General features: G+C 42.1%; 1 protein-coding gene across 2 annotated transcripts in view; it reads left to right on the top strand.

The window, feature by feature from the left end:
* The window catches only part of FRMD3 (FERM domain containing 3), a 308,105-nt gene that overhangs the window by 175,827 nt on the left and 119,141 nt on the right, over positions 1-13,137 (top strand). For both annotated transcript variants that reach the window (XM_086685077.1, XM_025931579.2), the window contains exon 4: positions 12,801-12,879. In XM_086685077.1, the coding sequence (XP_086541203.1) occupies positions 12,801-12,879 (79 nt within the window). The remainder of the gene's footprint in view (positions 1-12,800; positions 12,880-13,137) is intronic.

The raw sequence follows: 13,137 nt of genomic DNA, 5'->3' as shown, positions 1-13,137 counted from the left end.
ACGAGTCGTAAATATGCAGAATCTATAAAGTGTGATGGTATAAACCCAAAGATAAACAACTCAATAAAAAATGTGTAAAGACCCGTAGAAGGAATAAAAATAAATGGCCAGGAAACTCATAAACAGGTGCTCAAGATCATTAGTAACAAGGAAAATGTAAATTAAGGTATTTTTTGTTACACTGGGAAAATGGTTAATACTGATAATATCCAATTGATGAGGATGAGGGTAACACTTCTGGTGGGGGCGTATAAACTAGAAAAGCCATTTGGGAGGGAAATTTGGACATATCTTTCTAGATTAAAGATGTCTGCGTCCCTCACACGCTAATGACAAACGATCTGTCCTGGGCATAATAAGTGAAGAACTATAACAAAATGGTGGTAATTTAACCATTGGATTCCTTTTAGTTCTTTCATTTTTGTCAAAGCGCTCAAACAAGCAGCTGGAAGGTAATATAAAAATTATGTTTTAGCTGATTTGATTACATTTTTGTTGTTGAATTAAAATTCTCTCTAAAGGTATCAGCCATCGCTCATTTGGACTCATCTGATGAGTTAACTTTCTCTCTGTGTAGAATAAACTGCTTTGTATAGGAGATTCTTGAATTTTAATTTTGCGCTGTGCAATGATATGCTTCATAGGTTAGTTTAGAATGATTAACAATATTCAACATCAAAATTTATGAGACTAAGTGGTGAATTCAAAGAAAGTACCTAGGGTATTTAAAGTGTAAATCAGAAGTAAAGTGTAGATGTGTTTAAAAAAAAATGCCTATGTCTTTTGATCCAATGAGCTCATCTCCATGAATCTATTGAAAGCAAAGTTTATCCAAGCACAGGTATATATTGATGCAAGGATATCTTAGTGTTGCTTATAGCACCGAGAATTGGAAGAAATAAAAAGCCTGTAATTTTGGCAAGGCTGAATAAATTGTGGAATACAGACAGTCGTTAGCCTGTAGTATTGACACTGAAAAATTTATTAGATAGATCTTGGAGTTAAGAAAGCAGGTAAAGATACCACCTAGAGAATGATCCCTATATATGAAAATAAACAGATTATTTTATTTTATTAAAATTTTTTTTTTCAATGTTTATTTATTTTTGAGACAGAGAGAGACAGAGCATGAACGGGGGAGGGTCAGAGAGAGGGAGACACAGAATTTGACCAGGCTCCAGGCTCCGAGCTGTCAGCACAGAGCCCGACGTGGGGCGCGAACTCACAAATCACGAGATCATGACCCGAGCCGAAGTCGGACGCTTAACCAACCAAGCCACCCAGGTGCCCCTAAACAGATTATTTTAGATGAATATGTAAGTGCAGAGAAATTCTGCAAACGTCTGTACTAACTGGTTACCTCAGGGGAAGAGAGGGTAGAGGGAGGTGATGAAATACATTCTATTATATATAGTTATATTTTGGGGGCACTTGGGTGGCTCAGTTGGTTAAGCATCTGACTCTTGATTTTGGCTCAGGTTGTGATCTTGTGGTTGGTGGGATTGAGCCCTGCGTCTGGCTCTGTGCATGGAGCCTGTTTGGGATTCTCTGTCTCTCTTTCTGTCTCTCTGTCTTCTCTCTCTTCTCTCTCCCCCTGCCCCTCTCCTGCTTGCATTCTCATTATCTCTCTCTCTCTCTCTGTCTCTCTCTCTCTCTCAAAATAACTGCATATTTTTAAGTATTTATGTTTTACTCAGATCCTTTTTTTAAAGTTTATTTTGTGTGTGTGTGTGTGTGTGTGTGAGAGAGAGAGAGAGAGAGAGAGAGAGAGAGAGAGAGAGAGAGAGAATCCCAAGCAGGCTCCATGCTCAGCACAGAGCCTGATGCAGGGCTCAAACCTATGAACCATGGGACCATAACCTGAGCCGAAATCAAGAGTCGGATGCTTAACTGTCTGAGCCACCCAGGACCCCTACTCATATCTTTTACAATGAGAATATTTTCCTAGATCTCTTGGTAATAAAGAGAAAACAAACAGAAGGAGAGACTGTTTTATGTAAAAATTGAGAAAGAGAGGGAGAGGGAAAGTTAGGGGGGTGAGAAGTGGGGAGTGAGGAAGGGAGGAATCAAAGTTCATTATGCATTAAGAATGTACTATAGAAAGGCGCCCAGGTGGCTCAGTTGGTGAAGCATCCGATTTAGGCTCAGGTCATGATCCTGCGGTTCATGGGTCCACGTCGGGCTCTGTGCCTACAGCTCTGAGCCTGGAGCCTGCTTCAGATTCTGTGTCTTCCTCTCTCTCTGCCCCTCCCCCACTCATGCTCTTCCCCCCCCCCCAAAAAATAAATAAGCATAAAAATTAAAAAAAAAAAAAAGAATCTGCTATAGCAAAAACATACATAGATGAAAGAAGGCTCACCTCCAGGGAGGTTCTCTGCTTAATCCTGGCTGGTACCTGATTAGCCCCGCTGGATAGTTAAGATCACCTTCTTGCTCTATTTATCAGACACTGTGCTGCTGCCAAGCACCCTGAAGGAACAGGGGTGCTTGAAAATGGCTTCTGCATGCAAATCAGGATGGGGATTACCGCCAGCTTCTGCATAATACATGGTGTAACTCAGCCATAGAGCAATGTCGAGTCAAGTTTGCTGGCTGGTGTCTGGAGCGTTCCTTCCCTGAAGTTATGACAGCTCTGCCTGGAAGCCTGAGAGGGCATGTAATTTCTCTCTCTGATGGCGCTGTTTGTGAAACTTTGTACTTATGTGGCATTCTTTAGCTTTCCAGCACCCCTTGAGGCTAATCTACTGAATAGTCCCCTTGCTGCTGAATAATTTCCTCAAAGGGGAACGTATCTTCTTCTGCAGCATACAGAGAGAGTACAAGGAGCCTAGATTTTTGCTCTGGGGTGAGGAACTATACCATAGGTCCCATACCTATCCATGAGGCCAGTTTGGATGCCTGCCTGCCACCGGTTTTGTTCTTCCAGTGACTCTGTTTGCTGAGTACGTTGGTTTCCTCGAGGGCTGCCATAACAAAACTATCCCCACTGGGTGGCTTAGAAAAATAGAAATTCATTCTCTCACAGTTGTGGAGACTGGAAGTCTGAACTCAAGGTATCAGCAGGGCCATTCTCCCTCTGAAGGCTCTAGGAGAGAATTCTTCCTTGCCTCTTCTTGCTCTTGGTGGTTGCTGGCTGGCCTTGGTGTTCCTTCCCTGGCTTGTAGCTGTATCATTCCAATTCCTATCGCCATCTTCATATCACTTTCTCCCTGTGTTTCTCTGTGTCTGTGTCCAAGTCTGTTTCCTTTCTCTTACAAAGATAACAGTCATTGGCTTTAGGGATCACTCTAACCCAGTAGGACTTCATGTTAATTACATTGCGAAGACCCTATTTCCAAAGAGGGTTACTTTTTGATGTTCTAAGTGGGCAGGAATTTCCCAGGGAACACTACCCAGCCCACTGCACTGACCTCCACTCAGATCTCCCACATCCTTTAATATTTCTGTTTATTCTTTCAGTTACCTTCATGCTTTTGCTTTGTGGCTCATTTCCCCACTTGTTGTATGTGTTCTTTCTTGCAGACCTCGATCATATGCTTCTGATAGTAAAGTTTCATACATTTTACTTCTCCAGACACCCATAGTGACAGTAACCCCATCTCTGACCTCTTGGGGCGGTCTATCCCATTGGCCTCATTATATACTTGTGTAATCATATCCCCTGTATTTAATTTGGAAGATTTCTTCACCTGGTCCATGGCTTAAGCTAGGGCTATGCATGTAATCAGTACCTAATAAATGCTTGTGGACTGGAATCAAAAATGTTCCTTTTAGGGACCAGGTAAAAGAAGATCAACTGTTGTGTTCTTTAAAAACAAATCAAAACACACACCTGATGAAAACCCATTGCATAAATCAAGTAACTGTAGGTCTCCAGCTGTTGTGGTTTAGTTGTGGCTGTTTTCATTCTTTGCAGCTTTCTTCATTCCATTGCTTCTCTCCAGCTTTGGAAGCCAGCTTCTGTTATTCTAGTGATAGCTCAGTAGGTTTGGCATGGTATCTCTTTTTCTTCCAGGTACAACTGTTTCACTAAAAATTCCCACATTTGGTCCTCGTATCAGAAAGTCCTTGCAGTCTGGGCCTATAAGTGGTCTTCATGTTGCAGTCTTGTGTTATTTCCAAAATGGAAAGAAATAATGGTAACGAGAGTAATGACAAAAAAAAAAAAACCCTTAAATTATGGTGTGCAATTCTAAATGATATGCACATGCGATAAGTCACAGACTGATAATTTTTAGCCTTGTCCTTATGGTATGGTTGGTGACACTGATGTCATTTTTACTGAGTATAATGGTCAGTTCTTGGGCTTCAGGGAGGACCCAATACCCCTCCTCTTTGGAAGGAGGGAGAGGATGGGGTATTGGAGAGAGCAGAAGGAAAAGAGCATCACCCTTATATCACTGGGAGATACCTTCCAGGGGCTTCTTTCTACCTTCAGGAGCACCCATGTTGTTTCCTGGGCCACACGATTCAAACCTGTACGTGTGTGGGTGGTCTAAATGTGTGAATGATAACCCCGATGGACCAGGAGATTCCATGCTTGGAATGGGAGTACTGGAGGCAATGCAAACATGGGTCAAGTAGGTGGTTTTATTCAGGTCTCTTTCCATTTGGTTGGAAATCCTTTATAATGCCTCATTTTTGGATGCAATTTTATAGTATAAAATCTTAGTATGCAGTTACATAAGTCATTGAACTTGGCTTTTATAATTATCATCATTACTAGTTGATTCACACCTACTGACATGATTCCTCAGGGTGTAGTTAGTTATACAACATCTGCAGCAAGCAGACACCTGGATCTCCTGCCTTCAGTTTCATGTACTTTTGCTAACTTTTTGTTTTTGTTTTTGTTTTGCTAAAATTCTCAGGTCATTGCACCCTGCTCTCAGGGAGCAAAGTGGGGAAACCAAAACATTCATTTGACTGACTTTATTGAGATATTTGCTTTATTGTGGTGGTCTAGAACCAAACCCACGGTAGCTCTGAGGTATGCTTATGTAGGTCTAGGTCAAGTTGAAGGGCTTTCCCTCATCTACATCAGTTTCTTTTTTGTCCTCTAGAATAGTAACAAATCCTATGGGTTGAGTACTTAGGTCTCAGACAGTCTGCTGAGAGCTTTATGTCATTAACTCATATAATCCTCATCATGGGCTCTATATCAGGGATCAAGGAACTATGGCCCTGAGGCCAAAAGCAGCCTGCCATCTGTTTTTTATGGCCTATTGGCTAAAAGTAGGTTTCATAGTTTTAAATGGTTGGGGAGGGGGAAGCAAAAGACAAGACTTTGTGATGTGTGAAGATGATCTGAAATTCAGATTTCAGTGTCATATTGGAACACAGCCATGCCATTGATCTACATCTTGTCTGTTGTTGCTTTTGCCTGACCCCAGCTGAGCAGAGTAGTTGAGACAGAGACCTTGAATCCCGCAAAGTCAAAAGTAAAAGTTCACTGATCCTTAATCTGGGTGGTTGGTTCCATTATTATCCCCATTTTACAGAGAAGGAAATGGAAGCTGAGAGTTTTCAGTTTGGCCGTAGCAATTTGTCCCAATGCTGAACTTGAGATTAGAAGTGGTGGACCAAAGTCCCTGTTAGAGCTTCTCCTGAACAGCACAGGCAGCCAGAGAGTTCCGAGAGCAAGTGTTTGTGAAGCAGAGGCTTGGTGATCCAGGATCCCCTACGAAGTTCTCAGTGCATCCATTTGTGTGTGTGGGCGCGCCTGCCTGTGTGATTCCAACCTAAGAGAACTGTAACAGGAGGAGGTTGAATTAAATACAATGAAAAAAAAAAAACCAACCCTCTCTGCTTTGGAAGTAGAGGCAACACAGTGCCAGTAGCATCTTGGAGGCTGCTGGTTGTCATTTCAGTGGAAGAATGACGGAGGGATTATCACTCTTGATGATGATGATAGTAACAGTTGTCGCGGCAAGATGATAATCGTTTCCAGCGAGAAGAGAGCAGTCGTTAAGAGAGCAGTTCTCCGGCTGGCTCATTAAAACATCCCAAGAGTTATAGTTCGTTGAATGAGTGAGTAATACTCTGCCCTTTTGGTGCTCAAGTGTCCTTTTGCGCATGTGCACAGAGTTTGTGCTCCTGAGTGGTTTGTAGAAGAGACAGCACCAATAAATCCATCGGTGTCACTATGCATGCTGTATGCACAATTAAGTGGGGTGTGCCCCTCGGTTCTCACTGTAAAGCCCCTGCCCCCCTCCCCAAAAGACACGGGAGGGACATTGTTCATTTGGTTAAGAGTGAAAAAAGGTATTAGTGGTGCTGAGAAGACCAGGAGTCTCTGATGCCTGCTAGGGGCCCTTTGGGAAATGAGCCTCCTGTTTGCAGGTTCTAGAGGTCTTGTTGGCAACAATAAACCCTTTGCAGTGTTTCTTCCAAGTCTTAAAATCTGACAGATTGATCAGTGCCCCCCGCCCCTGCCCCTGCCCCTGCCGTGGAGTCCCAGGAGAGACATAGGCCAAGTTATAAGAGTTGCCCTAACATCTGCTGGAGCCACCAGCTCTAAGCTTCAGCTGCAGTTTAAAGGAGTTTGGGGGGGGCGGGATTCTTCATAGGTGTCAGCCTGAGTGTTTATGATAAAGATCATGTGTTTATATGTATGTCCCTACAGTTATGCTTTTTGTTTTCCTATAGCTCTACACCATGATTGGAGGAAGACTCCTTTTATGACAGGCTGCTAAGTGATGTTCCTCTCGAAAAAAACCTCCCCCAAACCCTAATTGTTCTTATAAATATTTGAGAACAGTCATTGGTTAAAAATAGAAAGTTGTTTTTTTCGCTTTCACCCAGGACCCTGCTCAGCTAATCCTTGCACACCCCAACCCCATTTCTGGGCAAGATCTCAAAGTGGAGATGAGAAAATCTGTCTCTGCCTTATAAATGGCTGTTCCTCTCCCCGTGTTCTGTGTTAACCAGCTACCCAAATGATAATACCTGGGATCTGCTGATGCCCAAAGGGGCCACTGAGCTGTCCTATGGAGACGCTTGGCCTCCCCAGCCCTCGTCTGGCAGGTAACGGACCTCTGTGAGACTGGGGCCCTGTTATTCTCAGTGCAGTTATATGCTCCAGGCATTTTTAAAGTGGATTTTGGCATTTCCCCCCTCCTCTGCTACTCAGTGGTATTCTCGTTTTTAGCACTTATGTGGCTGAGTAAATGTTTCTCAGCTGAATTCAATTCAGGCTTCTCCATTTCTTTTTCTCATTTCCAACTCTTCATATCCTTCTCTTCTTCCAGTAGGAGTAGGCTAAACATCCCAATGAAACGAAAGTTCATATTTAGGTAGTGTGCCATGTGCACTTGCCAAGGGCCTGTACAAACACCTGTGCAAGGTAGATGTGGCCCCTGGTGCTGTCCCCTCTTCCAGAGCAGGAAACTGAGAATGTAGGTGGCTTGCTCAAAGTCACTGTTGGAAGTCCCCCTCCAAATCTGGGGACTCATCCCTTGGGAGATTTGAGGTTACCTCCACCCTGTGTGCACCTGTTACTGATGCCGAAGCCTTAGTACCTCAGTAGAAATGGGCTACAGCGTCTTCCCCCATGGGGCCACCATGCTGCCTGGTCTAGTAAAGACACACAGTGGCTGTTCATGATGACATCATGGTATAGGGTCCCAGTTCAGGGTGTGGGCTCCACGTCTGGTGGTTCCTGTTCCCTGGGTAGCTCCTTCATCAGATGTTTCCAGGTACTGATCATGTATCAAATGGTTGGCACAGATAAGAGTCATCCTTTATCCTTTTACTCCTGTAGCTTAAGGATAAGAAGGTGTGAAAGTTGGAATGGCATAGACCTGTAGTCTCTTGGAGAAGGGAATAGGCTCATCTCTAGAAGGGAACAGTCATTTATAAACAGGACATTTAGACATGTCCCAGCCAGCTGCCAGGTTGATCGTGGGAAGGCTCCTTTTGTACACAAATCCAAGTTCATTTACCCAATACACAGCAAAACCAATCACTGAGACATCAAATATGCAGCAAGGAAAGGGTTTATTGGAGAGGTAACCAAACAAGGAGATGTTTGCGGGGGGGGGGGGGGGGGGGGGGGTGGGGGGGGGGCAAGCTGCAGATCTGCCTCCTCAAAGCAGGAGAATCAGGGATACTTAAAGGCAAAGGAAGAAGGACCTGGGTATAGAGGAGATGAGCTACGTAACTTCAGAATCCGGTAATAAGTAGGGGACTTGTTTTCTGTACCTGTCGGGATCTTCTGCCTACGTTGTCAGTGGCATCCTTGGTATGATCTAAGGGTTGAGTTTTAGGCACTTCTGTGTCAAAAGTGCATCCATTGGACTCACACACATGCGCAAAGAGATGGCCAGTAGTTTGACTGGTTCTGGCCAGTTTCACGGTAAAGCCTTAAGTCTCTGCAAAACAATTAAATTAACATTTTGCTATCATGGTCTCAGGTAAGAATGCCATGTATGGAAACATGGCTGCAGACTGTATTCCGAGAACAAGCAGATTTGGGTTAAGAGTTACAGTTGTACTTATTAGTCCCATTAACACTTTGGTTACCAGTTTCACTTTTACAGTTAGTTACCCAGTTGTTATGGGTGCGTGCCAGTGCTCCAAACCAGTGCCAGCACTTTGGGAGTGACTTTTCCCCTATCTCCTGGTTTAATGACATAACATCTTAAATCGTATTTCTTCCCTTCTTTGGTTTTCTGGACGGTAGTAAAGAGAATTGCACTTACCTGCATGGATTTAGTCATAGTGGGGAGGGTAAAAGGGAACAGAGGTGGGGGTGGTCTTTTTTCACCCCTTAAATCCTTTCTGCTTTATTCTTTATTTTCTGTTGATCATAGCATTTATGACCTTCTAATGACCTATTTATTTCACTTATTAATTTTGATTTTATGCCTGTTTATTCCACTAGAATATGTCTTCCATGAAGACCTAACTTTTGTCTTTTTATAGCTACTCTTATTTGTACATCTGAACTTGTGCCTAATACCTAGTAGGTCCTCAATAAGCATTTGTTGATTGAATTAATTAATCCTCCCTCTAGAAATAGCTATTCCAACCAACTCTAGAGTTCCTGAATTTGTTCCAGATGTTGAAGGGCAGAAATTAAAATACAGGGTCAGAAGTTTTCAAAAATCTCAATCCTAGGAATTGCCGTAATAACTCAGACCATGGGCCTTCTAGACCAGTATTTTGATGGGATGAATGGTGATGATAGGGCATGGATTTTTTTTTTTTTTTTTGGACATCTGCCTCAAAGTTTGGGGTTAATCATTCATTCAGCCAGACAGAGTCCATCTTTTATCAATAATTAGCTCTGGGGATAAAAAGTTGAACAAGATATATAGCTCCACACCCTCATAAATCTTGTCATCCATAACTAGATTAACATTTTGGGGGAGAAATTATTTATCTTTTCAGCCTGATCCAGCCCTGTCAAAAAGCATTCCTTAACTTATTTGATTTGTAATATAATTTTGCATCCAGAGCCTTAAGAGAGTTTCTCAAGGAGAAGCCTGTTGCCACATTGACTTTTTCAGGCCTGGGCAAGGAGGTTGAACTTCTCGTCAGCTCAGATCCCTGGTGCAATACATGGTTCACTATGTCAAAGTCATGTGCTCCTTTTAACTTACAGGGAAATGCTTTTTCTTTTATTGGTAACATGGGGTCAATAATGCTGGATCAATATGAGAGAAAGACACAGTAGGGGTTTATATGATGGTAGAAGAAAATGGATAGAAAATTTCAGACTTGAAGTTATCTCTTTTTTCTGCTGCATGCTCTCATCCCTTCTCTGATAATGGGTCTGGTGGTGAGTGTATCCCCAGTACCTTGTATTAATTTTTTCCATGATCACATCCTAGAAAATGGAAGATGTCAGATGTGACTTTCTGTGTGACTTAGCAACAGCATATATGAAAAAGATGAAGAGTGTTGGCCAATTAGAAACTCAGAGTGAATCGACAATGAGATGAGGCTCGTGAGGGGGAGCAACAGTTATGTCCAAACTGAGGCTGGTGATGTTCCCCTTACCCTAGTGGATGTGGCAGTCCCTGGGGGGTGCTTGAGGAAATAGACAAGAATATACCCAGAATGGGGGCACTCCAAACTGTTTCATGTGAAGAGCAGTTGAAGAATGGAGGATGTTTATTATCGAGAAGACTCAGAAGGACCATAAGTACTACTTAAGAACTTCCTCCAAATGAGGGAAGGGCTTTGCATGTGGGAGAAGCATTAGACCATTCTGGAGCCTGAGGCTGAGAACGAGGATGCCTGGGCTGGACTTCCTACAGTGAGGGGTGTTCAAAGATGATTGCCTGGGGAGCTGTCTGAGCCTCAGTGCCTGATTCCTTAGGCAAAGTCAAGAGTCCTGATTTGTAGCCAGTGAGCTCAGATATCTACTGAAGCCAGCTTAGGGCACAGTAAGCAGATATGCTGACCAGGAGGAAGAGAAAATGACAGCTCTAGTTTGGAGTCCTCTTCTGTGATCCTTCTTTCCCCAGTTTGCTTTCAGTGGGCTTTTATTTGTTCAGCTCCCTTTAAAACATTTGCATGTACCTACTGACCCAACAATTCCAAATTTGGAAGTCTGTATTATAAAAATAAAAATATAAATACAAATACTTGATGAAGTATGCACAAGGGTGTATATAAAAATATTACAGAAATGTCGAAGCAACCTGAATGACAATTAAAAGAAAATAGTGGAATGAATTCAGATGTATCTGTAATATGAACTACTATGCAGTTAATATAGACGACGAGTTGGATCTGTGACTACTGTCCCAGAAGTATGGGAAGAGTGTAGAGTGAAGTGAGAAAAGCAAGAGAAACATATGTAGCGTGATCTCCTTTTGTGAGAATAAGTTATAAAAAAAATCCCTTACATATGTGATCATATTGGCATATATTTGCATGAGTATGGCAAAAAGGATGGAAGCATATAGGTGAAATTGTTGACAGTGGTTGGAGAGTTGGAAGGGCAAAGTGGGTGGGGACCTGAGAGACAGAAGGGACAGGAATAGAGACAAAGAAGGAAAATGAAAGGGGATGGTTTATCCATTCATCCATCTGTCTATCCATCCATCTGTCCATCTGTTATCTGTCCATCTATCAATCTATTATCTATCCATCTCTCTATCGATTATCTTCATTGGTTGTGCTTAAACATGTATTAATTTTGAAGACTAATAAAAGAAGCTATAAAGAAAAATTCCTTTTTTATGCTGTTTCCATTGTTTGTTCCGTTGTTCTTGTCTTATAAAAACTGTCTCAACCTTTCTATTAAAGACAGCCCAGAGGTTTCCTAATGAAAAACCATCAGCTCTAATCCTTTAAAGGTGGTGACTTAAACACATTAAATCTGGGGAATGTGTAAAGATTAAATATTTTGAGTTAAAACTGAACTTCTAGATATCATGCAAGATGAATGACTGGAGAATCATTTGTATTTTTTCTTCGTTGTTTCTTTGCTGGTGTTTATTTTCTCCTAGTGCTCCAGAAAAAATGTTTCCTTAAATCCAGGGAACACAGGGTTGGGTTAGAAGCATCCAACTCAGGAAATTTGCTAGTTCCTGGTGGGGAAGTAGGGCATTGAATGGAAAGAGCTCTGACATCTGTGTGTGTGGGTGTATGTGTATAATCGGTTTGTCTCTGCTGAGATGGCCAGAAAGATGCTTCTGTGTTTTCCTGTGATTTGGATGCTTTCTTTCAAATTATTTTTAAGAACTGTTTTCCATATTAAATTATACTCAATATGCATTCATATTTGATGCTGATAGTTCTCTCTACATCATTTGTCTACATACAGAATAGCCCCAGGCATTATAGAGATGGCTGGGGATTTAACCCCTCCTTATTATGAAAGAGGATTCTTGGACAAGAATAGGACACTGTTTCCTGTTTGCATTTGGGTGTAGAGTCAGAGCTGATCCCAAGTAGCCATACTTTACAAAAGCAAAACATGAGTGGGTATTTGAGATCCGTAGAAATAATTATACTAACTGTTGTATTTCTTTAATTTTAAGGGGTTCATTTTATGTGCTGTTTGGAATTTGAATGCATCTTACTACACTTGTGTGCATTTATTAGATTAATATTGCAAGTCAACTGTGGTTTCATAATTAAGGATGTCAGAAGTCCTGCAGAATCACTTAGTTGGTCCTTGAGTTCCAGATACTTAATGCGATTAGAACATTCTAGAATCATGAACCTCAATCAGAATATCAGACTGCTATCTCGATTCATAGAAATCAGGCAGTTATAAAAGCGTTTATTTTCATAGTGACTGCCTCGTAGATAATACCAAAATAATACCAAAAATGTATACAAAGTAGAATGTGTGCATGGCTGACTCATTTTTAAAATCATTTTAAAAATTGCGATTTTAGTTCAAAGGCACCATCATTTTGGGAAAACTAGTCATGTGCAGTGACATTTTTCCACCTCACAGTCTGAAAAATACTTTGCTAGGCCCAAGGCCTGAACGGGCAATTTATCTGTCACAAGGGGGTGGGAAGAATCTGAAGGAAGAATATCATTTGAAGCTGTGACCTGGAGAGAACGTGATGTGGAAAGATGTGCTAACTGACTAGGTTGCCTGTGTCCCGCATTTGCTTTGGGTGTCCTGTCAAGCGTTTTCTTTAATTGTCACTGTGACTTTGTTTCGCTGGGCATAAGATCTGTTTCCTCCAGAAAAATCTCTTTCTCCCCGGCCCCCACCCCCCACCCCCAAGCTAGGCTGTAACTTCACAGCTGACTTTCCTGTGTGTGTTGGAACCCATGGTCTTTGGCTGCTTTTCTCATGCCTTTTCTTTATGATGTTTCAGCTCATCCACCATACACCATGTGCTTTAGAGTGAAATTCTACCCGCATGAACCCTTGAAGATTAAAGAAGAGCTCACAAGGTATTTTTCGTTTGTTTGTATGTTTCACGTGCACCTTTAACCAGCCAGGGCCTCCAAGTCCTACAGGCTAGCTGTGCCTCCTGTCTCGATCAGAACGTCTCACTGAAGCAGACGCTCAGTTCGGCGTTTTGGCTTGGCGTGTTTCTCTTGCGCTTCATTGCCTTGGGATTTTTCAAACCGTTGTCATTGGGAGTGTAATTAACTGCACACACAAAAAGTGGTGGTTGTAAGAAGGAGGTATTCTCTGAAAACATTTGA

This window comes from Puma concolor, chromosome D4, assembly GCF_028749965.1.
Source record: "Puma concolor isolate L17-30 chromosome D4, mPumCon1.1.hap2, whole genome shotgun sequence".
Lineage (NCBI taxonomy): Eukaryota > Metazoa > Chordata > Mammalia > Carnivora > Felidae > Puma > Puma concolor.
This window is presented reverse-complemented; position numbering and strand designations above follow the sequence as displayed.